At 50.8% G+C, this 12,990-nt stretch overlaps 2 protein-coding genes across 2 annotated transcripts; both read right to left on the minus strand.

The window, feature by feature from the left end:
* Positions 1 to 5,937: 5,937 nt before the first annotated feature.
* LMXM_08_29_1340 (putative RNA-binding protein) lies at positions 5,938 to 7,854 on the minus strand (the record flags this gene model as incomplete). The annotated part of the gene is made up of 1 exon (XM_003872373.1): positions 5,938 to 7,854. One exon carries the CDS (start codon positions 7,852 to 7,854, stop codon positions 5,938 to 5,940), a length of 1,917 nt encoding a protein of 638 aa, XP_003872422.1.
* Positions 7,855 to 11,800: 3,946 nt separating this feature from the next.
* Positions 11,801 to 12,487, minus strand: LMXM_08_29_1335 (hypothetical protein; the record flags this gene model as incomplete). The annotated part of the gene is made up of 1 exon (XM_003872374.1): positions 11,801 to 12,487. One exon carries the CDS (start codon positions 12,485 to 12,487, stop codon positions 11,801 to 11,803), a length of 687 nt encoding a protein of 228 aa, XP_003872423.1.
* Between the last annotated feature and the right edge of the window lie 503 nt (positions 12,488 to 12,990).

The following is a 12,990-nucleotide window of genomic DNA, read 5'->3' on the forward strand; positions in this document are numbered from 1 at the left end:
AAAGAGCGACAAGGGCGCGAAGGAGAGCGAGGAAAGGCGGTGAGGTACCTCTGCAGAATCAGAAAACAGATACAGTCCACCGGCTCCTCCGAGAATCAAGAACGGGTATCACTGACAATGGCAGCGAGAACAGATAAAAAAAAGAAGTCATCTTGAGAGAGTGCAGCACGCACACGCACACATCAGCGATGCTCGCAGATGATGGCGACGGCATCTTTCTCCTTCCGATACTTGCTCTTCTCTTTCAACTTGCGCTGCAGACTCTACAGAAGTGCGAGCACTCAACTTCAACAAAGAAAGACACACATACCGACACACACACGGACAGAGAAAGACCGCCAGCAGGGATACAAACATGTCGAGGCTTACACGCTTATTTCTCCACTTGCTTGATCTTCGGAGGCCATTTCGTTAGCCTCCATCGAGACGCTTCCTCATGCCTATGTGCCCGTGTGAGTATCTGTAAGGGTAGTGCAATGCTTCCGAGAACACGCACACACAGGCACTGAGCACCCTTTCCACCGCTCTCTCAGCCACCCCTCGGCCCTTCGTTTTTTGTTGTGTGTAAAGAGAACGCTTTGCCTGCCTATCTCGACACACCGTTTTTTTTCTGCTCCCTACACCTTCTGCACTGTGTGCGACGAGGTTGACCGCGTGAATAAATTCCGAGGCATAATAAACGAAAACGAAGCGCATATAGGCCTGTGATTGGGCTGCGTTTGGGATGAGAAGAAAAGAAAGAGATCGTTCATGACCCACATCGACTGAAGTTCCTTCAGCGGGAAAGAAAAACGGGCAGACAGAAAAAATGCACACACACACACACACTCATGCACGACCACTCATGCACACCCTCAGATGCACACACACACACACACATACATACATACAGACTCGATCGCATATGCACGCAAGGCTTTCTTGCTGGAGCATAACTGCACACAGAGAATGGGAGTTCCAAAACATCATCGAGGGACGAGATAGATAGGGAGAGAGAGGGCGAATAGACCGAGGGGAGAACACACGAAAAAAAAAAGCAGAACCATATAGAGGAGCAAGACAAAGCGAAGCTAACGAAAAAGAAGGAAAAAGAAGGGCAAACGCGTGGAAAAAATAAGAAGAGCTACAAAAACAAATATAAGCACAAATTAAAAAACAACAGCAACCACCACAACCAATGAAAAAAAGGAGACAAGGGAATTGGCGACGACGCCCATCACGAAAACACAGATCAGGTAAAAGGAGGGAAAGGTGGACAAAATCGAGGAGAAGGGAGCATGCGCAGAGAAACCCAGTAGAGGACGCACAACAAAAGCCACGAAACAAAAACCGAAGAGAGCGAGAAGTGAAGGAAGCGGGATCATTCAAAGAAACCGAAAATACATCAAAAAAACCAAGGAGAGCACGCGATGGAATACGGTGGTTGAAAAGGGAGACGTCAAACAAACACACACACAAGTGGAAAGGAAAGAAGAGCAAAACAAACAAAAAGAAAACATGCGCGTACGTGCACAGCACAACGAAGGAGAAGAGAGGTGGCATCCACGAGAACAACGAAAAAAAAGAAGGCGAAAGGGTAAACAAAAATTAGAGAGCGATCGACAATACGAGCGGTGGGGAGGGAGGAAGAACAAATTCAACGCAGCAGCAGGACACGATACAGAAAGAGAGAGAGGAGGGGGAGGGGGAGGGCGAAGGGAGCTGGAATCGATCGTTCAGCAGTCATGCAAAACCCCAACCTCAGAGAACGAAGGCGCCCGCGGCCATGTCTCAGACAACAGCAAAGTACTACGGCCACACCCTCACGAAAAAAAAGCACCAGTGAAGAGAACGACAGAACACAAAAAAGAGAAAGGAAACGGCAGAGGGGGAGGAGACAGTGTGCATGTCTAGAGGCAGCAGCGGTGAAAACGCCATCGCGCTACTTAGGTGCTCTTCGCACGCAGATCAAAAAAAAAACAAGCGAGAAAAAAAGGAGGAGAGAGGACTAGTACTACTAATAGGTGATACCAGAGGCTACACAAGCACGCGCAGACACATACCAAAGAAAAACGCAAGAAAAGAAAAAAGACACATGCAGACACACACACACACACACACACACACGGGCACACATAGGCATCCACGCAAACACAAAGGGAAAAGAGAGAGCGCACGCAACAATCGAACAAGGCAACCGAGAAGGAAATGTTTACCAAAAGAAAAACCGCAGCAACCGGCAGTATGTGTAGGCCACGTCCATGACTCTTCGCCGTTCTCCTGTGCTTTGCTTAATTCTTTGATTTTCCCCCTTTTTTCTTTTGGTCCGTATTGGTTTTTGTGTGTGTGTGTCAAAGAAAGTTACCAGGTGAAGAGAAGGGGCGCGCGCGTATACACATACACATGTATCGCCACCACCCCTCATCACCATCACCACCGCTTCCGAGGGTGAGCCGGGAGAACGGAAAAGGGAAAGAAAAAGGCGCGGATATCGTTTCCGTAGACACTGGCATACACACGGGAGAGAGCAGCAGTGTGCGTTGGAATGTGTACATGCATGCATGCGTGTGTGTGTGTGTGTGTGTGTAGCCCTCTCCTTCTCTCCTTACAGGAAAGTGAGGAGAGGAATTGAAAAGGCGGCAGCATCGGTCAAAAAAAAAGGATGGCGTAAGGAAAGAAAGGGAAAACAGGCACGAAACCACAAAGAAGCCAATCGCATGAGCAGAGAAGCATCTGTGTCTGCGGCGAATGCCGAGGCACGAAAAAGGTAGTGAGAAAGAGACTGAGAAGACGAAGAAGCACCCGCCGAAAAAAAAGAGGGAGAAAAGGAGAGCGAGCTGATCCCCTTTACACCAAAACAGCATCGAAAATGCAACGTGGAGACGCACGCTGTGGTACACACACGAACATTTATATTCTATATTATATATATAAACAACAGAACCAAGAACAGACGGTTTCGATGCACACAGCGCGCATGCGACAAGGAGAGACAGAGACGCATATACATACACGCGTCACGACCATCTTTTTGTTTTACATTTTACGACCACGAAAACATAGAAGGAGAGAGAAAACAAGAAAAGCAGGGATGCTGGCTAAGAGATGAGGGAGCCGAAAAACGCAGGAATAGAGGAGCAGCGGTTGTTGAAAGAGAAGTAAAGTACCGGAACAGCACAAAAAAAACAAATGGGTATGCTCGACAAGAGAGAAGTGAAGGCGTTGAAGCAGAGGAAAGCGCCTAGGGAAAGGAAGTGAGTGTAGCAGGACGAGGCTCAGCACCGCACGAAAAACGACAGAGATGTCATCTCCTCCCAGCGTCATTTTTGCATGCAGCGTCAACGCACCTCGTCTCCTGCTTCCATGTCTCCTTCCTCTTTTTCTGGCTCTTTTTGTTGTGCGCTTCTTCTCTGCTGCTCCGTTGACGCCAGTATGGCGATGATCGGAAGCGCTGCGCTTCAGTGACGCACCGCCTTTCACCTCCGTGCCGGCGAACACCGTCCACCTATTTGTCGCACGCACATACGTGCTCTTTAAGATTCAGACTCATTTTTCCACTTCTTTTTTCGTTATTAGTGGCGTTGCCTGGCGCTGCCTTTATCCCTTTTTTAACGAATCCGTTCTTTTTAATCTTTTCGTTCTTTTTTTTTTGCTGCCCCTAACCGGTGAACAAAGTTCTGTGTGTGGGGAGGGGGCGGGAGGCGGGACGGTGGAGGCGTCTTCCACACCAACGAGCCCTCTCTTCGCGTGCCAAGAAAAGCCGGTTCACTTCTCTGCTGAGTCCCTGCACACGTGAGCGCACACATGCGCACACGCACACAGAGAGAGACAGAGAGACGGAGAGACGGAGAGAAAGGAATGAGAAAGAGCCTCTACAAGAAATTCAGAAATGAACGTGGCGAACTGGCACTGAAGGAAGAAGCACGAGAAACAAAAAATGGTCAGAGCGCAACACGCAGGGGAAAAAAAACGGGAAAACCATGTACAGCAGCCACAACCACGATGGAGAAAAGGAGGAGAACGAGAAAGACCAAAGTGGAGTAGATGTAAAGAATGGAGTATGGGGCAAAAACGTGCGAAAAGCGCTGCAGTAGATGGTGTTGCTGGTGGTAGTCAATGAACCATGGGTGGAGCACATGTGAGTCGAACAGGGAAAATCGGCATACATCGTCAATGCTGCCTTAGATGGCGCTGCAAAAAATTCCGGTTGCCACAAAACGCAGGGGAAGAAGGATGCCAGACTGCTATCTAAGGCACAGCATGCAAAGAAAAGAAAAAAAGCAGCGCCATCATCGGCAGGAGGCAAAGGCCACAGCAAACGATGAGCGCAAAAAAAAAACAGGAAAAACTGAACAAACATATCGCCAACGTACAGCAGAAGATTGAGAGAGAAAAGGAGGTTGGTGGTGGGAGGGGAAGGGGTGGGGGCTTCGTCTTCGGCATTCCGTTTTTGCGGCTTGTTGTTGTTAAACCCTCAGCGTAGCGCATTGGTTTTATTTCCTTATTTTGTTGTTGGCTCGAGAGCAATTACCCCTCCCTATGGTAGAAAAAAAAGCGTCACGAGCACACACACACACAAACACAGAGATAGAGAGAGGCGTTGCACGCACGTGTACACGCATACACGCACGCGAAAAGAAAGGAAAAAAAACAAGTAAAAAGCTCAACAAGAAAAAAAAACAATGCACAAACACACATGCGCTCACGTTAGCAACGAGAAAAAAAAACGGAATCGCAGTGAGAGCCCATAGTTAACAAACACGCGCACGCTTCATACACGCTGCTCAGCAAGGCAAGGATGTCTTGAGCGGACTGCACACTGCGCGACGCAGTACATAGTTCTCGCCCTTCGACGCAGAGAAAGACGGAAGCGCAAACCGAGGCAGAGATCGAGAGAGAAAGAGAGTGAGGCCAAGCAAAAGTGGAAGGAAAAAAAGGAGGAGGAGAAGCACAGATAAGGTAAAACGAAAAAGACGAGAGAGACGCCAGAGACAGCGGCAGTAAAAGTGATGAAGAAGAAGCGCACCGTAGCGGCAACACATGAAAAATAAAAAGAGAAAAAGAAAGAAACACACACAAACACACACACACACACAAGGAAAGGGGGCATCATCTCCTCCAGCGGTAGAGACGCTGAAGGGGGGCGCAGAAACAAACCCGAAAGGAGTACAATTTCGCCAAATTGGCCAGCGCCGTCCGCAATGTATATGTGTGTGTGTGTGTGTGTGTGTTGTCAACCATGCACCTATTTCCCATTATCTATGCTCGTTTTTTTTCTTCGGTCTTCACCCTTTCCTTCTATTTCCTCATGCGCTCGCCCTCGCCCTCTCTCTCTGTTAACAAAACGTCACACACACTACCAGAGCACGAGATAGGAAGATGTGGCCAGTGAACTATAGTGAGAGAAGAATAAATAATAATAAAAATGACGGTGCTGACAAGACCGTAGCTGATAAAGAGGCGAAAGAGAGGAGGAGGGCCAGGGGAAGGGGAAGGGAAAGAAAACCAAAAAAAAAGAGTGCATCAACCTACGAATATAAAAGCAGCTGTGCAGCAGCATGAACAAGCCGCATCAGCGCGGGCAGATGCAGACTGTCGTGTTCAGTGCAAAACACGCTTAGGTGAAGCCAACCCCAACGAGAAAGTGAGAAGACACCATACATCGAAAACTGTTGAGACCTGAGCGTATTTCGAAAAACAAAAGTGAGGTACACCGTCAATCAACGAAAGAAAGAAAACGATAACCTCAGACCGAACACACAAGGCACCATAGACATGCGAAGTGCGCGAAAACAAAAAATGCGACGAGGAAGAGAGATACAAACACATATGGACACAGAAAGGGGCACTTGCGTACCCTGTCTCTTCTGTACTGGTGTCTGGGTGGGCGTAGGCCTGTGTGTGTGTGTGTGTGTGTGTGTCGGTCCATTCGAACCCTCCTCCAGTTGTTGGCTTCCATCACAAGCTTCGTAAAACACCAGCTGCAGCCGGCGCTTTGGCACAGATGTTGCCCCACGGCACGTCATCGTCCTCGATACACGGCCCCATGGAGGGCATCGGCATCTCGTACATCAGTGTCGCGGCGTGCGCGCCGTTCCTTGTTGGACCAAAGAAAGAGTATCCTCGCGCTTCGGCATCGGCGCTCGGCGGCGCCGCAGTGCTGTGAGGCACGAGAGTCATTGGCGCATGTAGCCGGGGCGGCGCGGTGTTCGTGGGGTTGATAGCCCCGTTCACTGGGCTGTCCGTCGCAGAGAAAATCGTCGTCGAGACCGGCTCCCGCACACCACCAGGGCTGCCGAGCTGCTGCGACACCGAGAAGGGCGGCTGAGCGTGTGCCAGCTGGTGCTGTAGCGGCGACTGGTTCTGAAAGAGATCGCTAGCCGTCTTTGACACCGGCGCACCGGTTCGCAGCGGGTGTGTCGTGGACGCCGCTTTCATTTCGAAGATCGGCACTTGCTGTGGCGTCTGCTGAGAAGACTGCGGGTGAGGAGAGTAAGAATAGTAGCCGGGGACGAAAACGTTCGACTGCGGCTGCAGCGGCTGGCCCTGCGCCTCTGCAAACACCTGCGGCAGCGTCACTGTCTGATAGTATTGCTGCACGGATGGAGGCGCAGCCGCCGCGTAGAAGGACTGCGACGGCTGCGACACCATCCTGTTTGCCCCCGTAAAGCCCTGGAGCCCGTTGGACACGATGACGTACTGACCAGGGGCTGAGGAAGCTGGTACCACTTGCTGCGCAACACCGTTGTTCGGCGAGGGTGAGACGTAGACGTACGCAGTGTTCCCGTTCGCATCGACCGTGGTGTGCAGCATGGGAGTCGCTGTGGTTGTCGGCGCTGAAACAGTGAAGGGCAGCGTCTGTTGCCCACTCGGCGGCAGCGAAGGCGCGTGGCCCTCGTGAATAAAGATGGGGCTGTTGTGGCTGACATCCATCGACAGCGTTGGGGGCGAGAGCGTTGCCGAGGCTGGCGTGGAGAGAGGAACGGTCAGCGGTGAGACAGAGGCGGCAGTGGAGATGTGATTGCTCTGCATCATGACCGTCGCGAACGCCTTGGCGGTCGTGTTCGTCACGTTGCTCTCGCAGAAGCGCTGCTTTCGGTCAATGCGGTCACGGTTGTCCTCGGCCAGCTTCACCATGAGCGGGATCCCATCGCAGCTGTCAAACGGGCAAGTGTTGTGCAGCGTGCTCACCGCCTGCTCCGCGACGTCGTCTTCCTGGAAAAGAATGAAAGCAATGTTGCGCATTTGACTGGCCGGACGCGAGTTGTCGCCGTTGTCGCGGGCCGCTGCGGGGGCCGTGTCGCTATGCAGGGTGACGTTGTTGATGGATCCAAACTTGGAGAAGATCTGACGGAGATGACGCGCCGTCACGTCGAGAGGGATGTTGCGCACGAAAAGCTTGCGTATCTTGCGGCGAGCGTCGCCGCACGGGGTGCTGTCGTGCTCACGCTTTGCCCACTGAATGGAGATGGGACGGCCGTAGAGCTCACGTCCGTCGAGAGCCGCCATGGCCGCGCGGGCCTCGTCGTGGGTACTGTAGCGCACAAAGGCAGTGCCAAGGCTCTCACCGGTGTGGATGTCTCGCATGAGCGCGAAGGACATGATCGTGCCGTACTGCTCGAACAACTTGCGCATGTCATCTTCCGTCACAGCCGAAGCCAGCTTGCGCACAAAAAGGTTTGTCTGGCTGCGAGGGCCTTTCGGGTCCAGAGCGACAGCCTCGTACGATGGCGGAGCCGCAGAAACGGCGGTGGAGTTGCTGTTGCTAAAAGATATCGACATATCCTTCACGGGGGTGTCGAACGGCAAATGTGCAGACGTCGCGATGACCCCTGGCGGCGACACCTGCGACGGGGCAGCTGCAACAAAGTACATTTTTGGTTGTAAAGACCACCCTATCGACGAGCCTCCTGTTTAGCTTGGAAGTGTGCGCGGCGACGAGAGGAAGCGGATGTGTGAACGATATTGAGGGGGTGAAATAAAAGGCGAGAGGCACAGAGACCTCAAGATACACAAAGGGGGAGAGAAAGACAGAGAGACGTAAGTCGCTCCAGTTTTCGTGTGAGGACGTCAAAGAAAAGCACGCGACAGAGGAGAAAAGGAAAACGAAAAAAAAAGGACTCGAATCAACAAAGTATACGAGATGGCAGTTATAAGAGATGAGGGGAGATGGCGATCGGTGACGAATACGTTGTGTGCCTCCGTCCTCAGACGTTTTTATTGTCCCTCTGGCTTCCTGTGTGTATATCGATTAAGCCCGAAGAAGCCGAAGATGTGATATGTGTGCAACAAAGCAAAGATCAAGCTGAAGGAGAGCACCACAAGAAAAAGCCAAGAAGATGATCAACGGTGAGAAACACCAAAAAAAAGAGGAAGATGGTGATCAATCGCGCGCCGACCAAAGAAAGTGTGAGTGACACTACAACAACAAGACAATAAACACACACACACACGGAAACAAGATACGTTGCTGTTATCGTTTAGGTGTGTGTGTGTGTGTGTGTGTGGTGTAATGTTTTAAGTTCGGTTGTTGTTGTTTTTGTTTTCTTGTTGGTGTGCTTCCTCGCAACGTTCACTTTGTGGGATAATCGCTAATTACGAACCTCGACTTCCGCGCGCGTGCGTGTGTGTCTTTTTCGAGTACCGGTTCGTTCACCCTCTGCTCTTCTGTGAAAGAGAAACTGAAAGCGACCGACTACGTTTCCTACAACGAGGCAGCGAGACCAGTGACCAGAGCGCACAGGGGGAGGGGAAACGTGTAAATAAAGTTTTTAAAAAATGAAGACGTGTAAGAGAAGCAAAGCCAAATCCGAAAAGTGGACGAACACACAAACACACACGCACACACGCACACACGAATAAAACAAGCTGAAAGAAGAGGAGGGAAGAAATCCAGTGTGGCACGTGAGAAAAATTCAAGTAAAGAAAAAAGAGAGAGGACGAAAAAAAAAAGCGCAGAGAATAAGCCTTCTCTTTGTTCTCGTTGCTGCTCCTCTCGTCGTTGTCGCCCTGTGCGAAGGGCTGGGGGAGGAGCGGGGAGAAAGGGTGGGGGAGGGAGGGAGCGGATGACCTTTGTCTCGCGGCGCTACCGAAATCAACGAGAGAGGAACAGGGAAAGAGGGGAAAGCAAGTCTGCGCGTGCTGGAGCGTTTGCGTTCTCGGTTGGGCAAAACAGTCACACAACACCACCCGCACGCTGACAAGAAGAACTGAAAACGGAAAAGAAGGGGGAGCGAAAAAAGGAGAGAAAACGCACAGGCGCCGAGTGTGAGCACGCGCAAGCGAATGTAAGACAGTTATATATCGAGAGAGACAGCAGGTGAGATAGAATGTGTTAGTGGGTAGGTTTGTGTAGATGATTGGTAAGGGCTTCTCCTTTCTTTTTGTGCCTTGCGTTGAGGTGAGTGCCGTAATGAGAGGGGGGGGAGAGGGGGGCAAGGTTCAGATAAAATGTCTGGGAAGAGAAGAGAGGAGAGGAGAGGGGAGGGAGGGGAGTGGGCTGCAGCGTGCTTGTTGCTTCAAGTGAGGGCGTGTAGCAAATCTAGCAAAACAACAACAAAGAAACAAGCTATATGTATGGGTGTGTTTCTGGAGCCGGAGAAAGGCAGTAAAAGAGGAGGGGGATGCAGAGCGTACAATATACCGATTGCACGCAGTATTCCGTCGTCGTCGTCGTCAGAAGGCGATTCAAATTGAAGACGGAAAACCAACAACAACAACAACAAAGGAAACAAGAGAGGAAAAGGTACAGAAGAAACCAAAGAGAAGATGAGAGATGGACAAAAGGGGGGGGGAGAAAAAAAAGAAAACGTAAGCGCACGTGTGCACACCCTCTGAAAGATAAGCGACCTGAGAAGAGGAAGTGGTAAAAATACAAAACAAAAAAGGAAAGAGCGAAAGGAGGGGGAAAGAGTTTAGGGTGAAATAACGCACACACACAGAGAGAGACAGAGACAGATAGATAGCGGAGGTGGGAGGGAGGAGGAGGGAAAACAAGAAAACACCGGCACACAGACAACGACGGAGAGAGAGAGGAACCGAAAGCGTGAGGATGCCGTACAAAGGAGAAAAAAGAAGAGGGAAGCAAGCCCACGTACACACGCTTACAAACTTTCTGGTTCAAGAGAGATGCCGAAAGGTAAGGGGAAAACGAATAAAGGATTTCGGAGAAGCGGGATGGAAAGAACGAAGAGCTGCTGGAGGTGTGTAACTAGTAACTACACCGCTACCACCGTTACGTCAGTGGAATAACCAGAAAGAGCGACGAACAAGTCGGTGGGTGGGGGAAGGGAGGGGGCTCTATGTATGGCTTTCGTGTGTGTATGTATGTGCTTGTTCCTCCAAGGAAAAGGTGCGTTGTTGTTTTCTTTTTTGTTGTTGCTGCGCAGTTCACACTCTTTTTTTCGTTTTGGACGTTCTCGAAAAAGGAATCCTACTCTTCGCCTTTGTTCTCTTGTCCGATGGAATCGCCGTGTTTTCTTTTGGTATCTCGTAGGCCGACTCGCACGCTGCCCTCCCTCCTTTTCTTTTTTGATATATATATAGATGCTGATTTTTTGATGCCCTGTGAAGGACACGCAAGCAGCGCAATCTCTCTCTCCTCCCTGTCCTCGTGCTTCGCTTGTAATGGTGGTGCTCACAGAGAGCGAACACTCCCACACAAACGGGAAAAAAAAGCAACTCCAAGTCCAAGGAAAGAGGGAGGGATGGGGAGCCCCGAGAAATTGACAGCGAAAATGCGAGAAAAGGCGCGACTCGAAGCGATGAAGTAGTGAGATGAGGGGCTACGAGAGAGAGAGAGCTATGAGCACACGTGAGATGTACAGTTACGCGGAGACAGCGAGTCAGAGTCGGGCAGAGCCAAACACGCACACAGGCGCGGGCTCACAGACAGGCAGTCGTCAAAGCGTAGCTGTGACGCAAGAGAGAGAATAGAAAACGCACAAGTTCTGTAAAGGTGAGAGAAGCCTGGTAGGTAAGAGTGGTAACAAAAAAAGAGAGACTGATGCAGAAGGCGTAGCTGATCGTGAAAGTCTGACCGGTTATGAAGCGGTGTGTGAGTGTGTGTGCGAGGGAGCGTCAGAGAGAGTTCGGGGAGAGATGGAGAGGGCGTGTGTGGGAGACAAAAAAAAAGATGATGAGGGATGGGGAGAAATGTAGGACAGTGCTGATAATGACGTAGGGGTGGAGAGTGTTACGACAGGACAAGAAAAACAGAGAGTCCACTTGAGCGGTCAGAAAGAATGGAGAAACGGAAGAAAGAGGAAATACACGCACACACACAAAAAAAAACTGATCGAAGAAAAGGAGAAGACCAAACACACACACACACACACACACACGTCAAAGCACAAGAAGCAACGGCAAGAAGAAAACAAAAAAAAGGAGGAAAGACGGGGAAGGAAGAGACGCGCTAAGAGAAGAACGCCAACCACATAAAAAAAAACTTCCCAAAAGTGAAAACGGGAGGGCGGCGGACAAATAATAAACACACACAACACACACACACACGAGATCACACAGGCAGACAGAAGACCAAGAGAGGAAGAAGAAAACACCTCCGAAAGACACAGGGAAAAGAGAGAACTACCAGAAAGCCAGAAATGTGAGGTGCGTGGAGGGAGGAAAGGGGGAGGAGGGGTAGAGGAAAGAAATCACGAATGGAAGTGCGCAGACGCACTGACACGCACGCACACGAAGAGAGAGAGAGTGGCGGCGTTGACGATAATGATGAGTTTCGACCTTCAAGGGCGAAAAGAGAGACGCTCAACATGCACACACGCACACAATCCCATACACAACGTCAACGAGTAGCGAAATCTTATGAGTCGTAACGACGAGCGGCGCTGCAGATCTTTTTTTTGAGGGAGGGAGGGGGTGGTGATAAACAGCCGCGGAGGAGACGCGAGTCAAACGCGTGAATTTGCTGCAGGACGAGGAGGGGAAGAGGAAATCCGCAAAAAAAAGAAACAAAATAAAAGGAGGTAAAGGAAACGGAAACAGAGAGATGGGCAAAAGGTTTGATGAATGGGTAGGTGGGAAAAGAGAGGAGGGGGAAGGAGATGTGGATGGGATGAGGGTGAATTCGGGTAGAAGGGGAAAGAAGTGGATAACCTGTGCACCCCGTGTGGGGTGAGCAAGGAACGGGTGATTGCAAGTCGAGTACGCGGTCCGCGCACGCACACACAAAGGGGAAAAGGAAAAAAGAAAACGAGTCCGTCAATATGCGGTTGCGAGCCAGAGAGGAGGACGGCGACGAGCAAAGGAGGGGAGGGGGCGGCACTGGTGGATCCAACCGTTTCGTTGCTGGCTTCCTTTTTTTTTGCTGCTCTTGTTGAGCTTTGCGTGTGTTGGATTCGAAGAGGAGCGGGCTGGATTGGGGGTAGGAGAAAAAAGGGGGAGAAAACAAAAAGGAGCCCACGAGTACAGAGCACACAGACGCAGAATGACGAAGCACACACGTGGCGACAGTGAAGGAAAGAGGTGAGCTTACAATGTTTAATGGCATGCAAATATATCAAAAAAGGGAAAAAAGAAAACAGAAAGAAGGGCAAACGAAGTAACCGGCTGAGTTGTGCGTGACCGTTTGTGCGTGGCGGGCTTTACGTGGAAGGGGGTCAGGTTTGAGAGATTGGGTGAAAGAGAGAGACGCGGGGGTTGAGAAGAGACGATGATTCATGGCAACGGGATCAGCCATCGGCTCTGTCAAGCAGGTGACTCGGAGAGCGTTGCAGTGGGTTGCGTCAGGTGGCAAAAATCACGCGCAGCGCCAGCGGAAAAGTGGGGGGAGGAAGGTGGGAAAGAGGCTGCCGTGTGCCAGTCCATCCCCTTCCTTCTCCTTCCCCTACTCTGTGCAGGATACGTTTCGCGATAAAGCCATGCCTCATCTTTTTTTTTCGTTCTCACGCGCCATTGTGTGGGCGAAAATTCCTGGAGGACTCATCCCGATAACGGAGCTGCTGCTCTATGCACATACACGCAACACCCGACACGCCAAACTCTAAAGCGACA

Source organism: Leishmania mexicana, chromosome 8 (genome assembly GCF_000234665.1).
Source record: "Leishmania mexicana MHOM/GT/2001/U1103 complete genome, chromosome 8".
Taxonomy (NCBI): Eukaryota; Euglenozoa; class Kinetoplastea; order Trypanosomatida; family Trypanosomatidae; genus Leishmania; species Leishmania mexicana.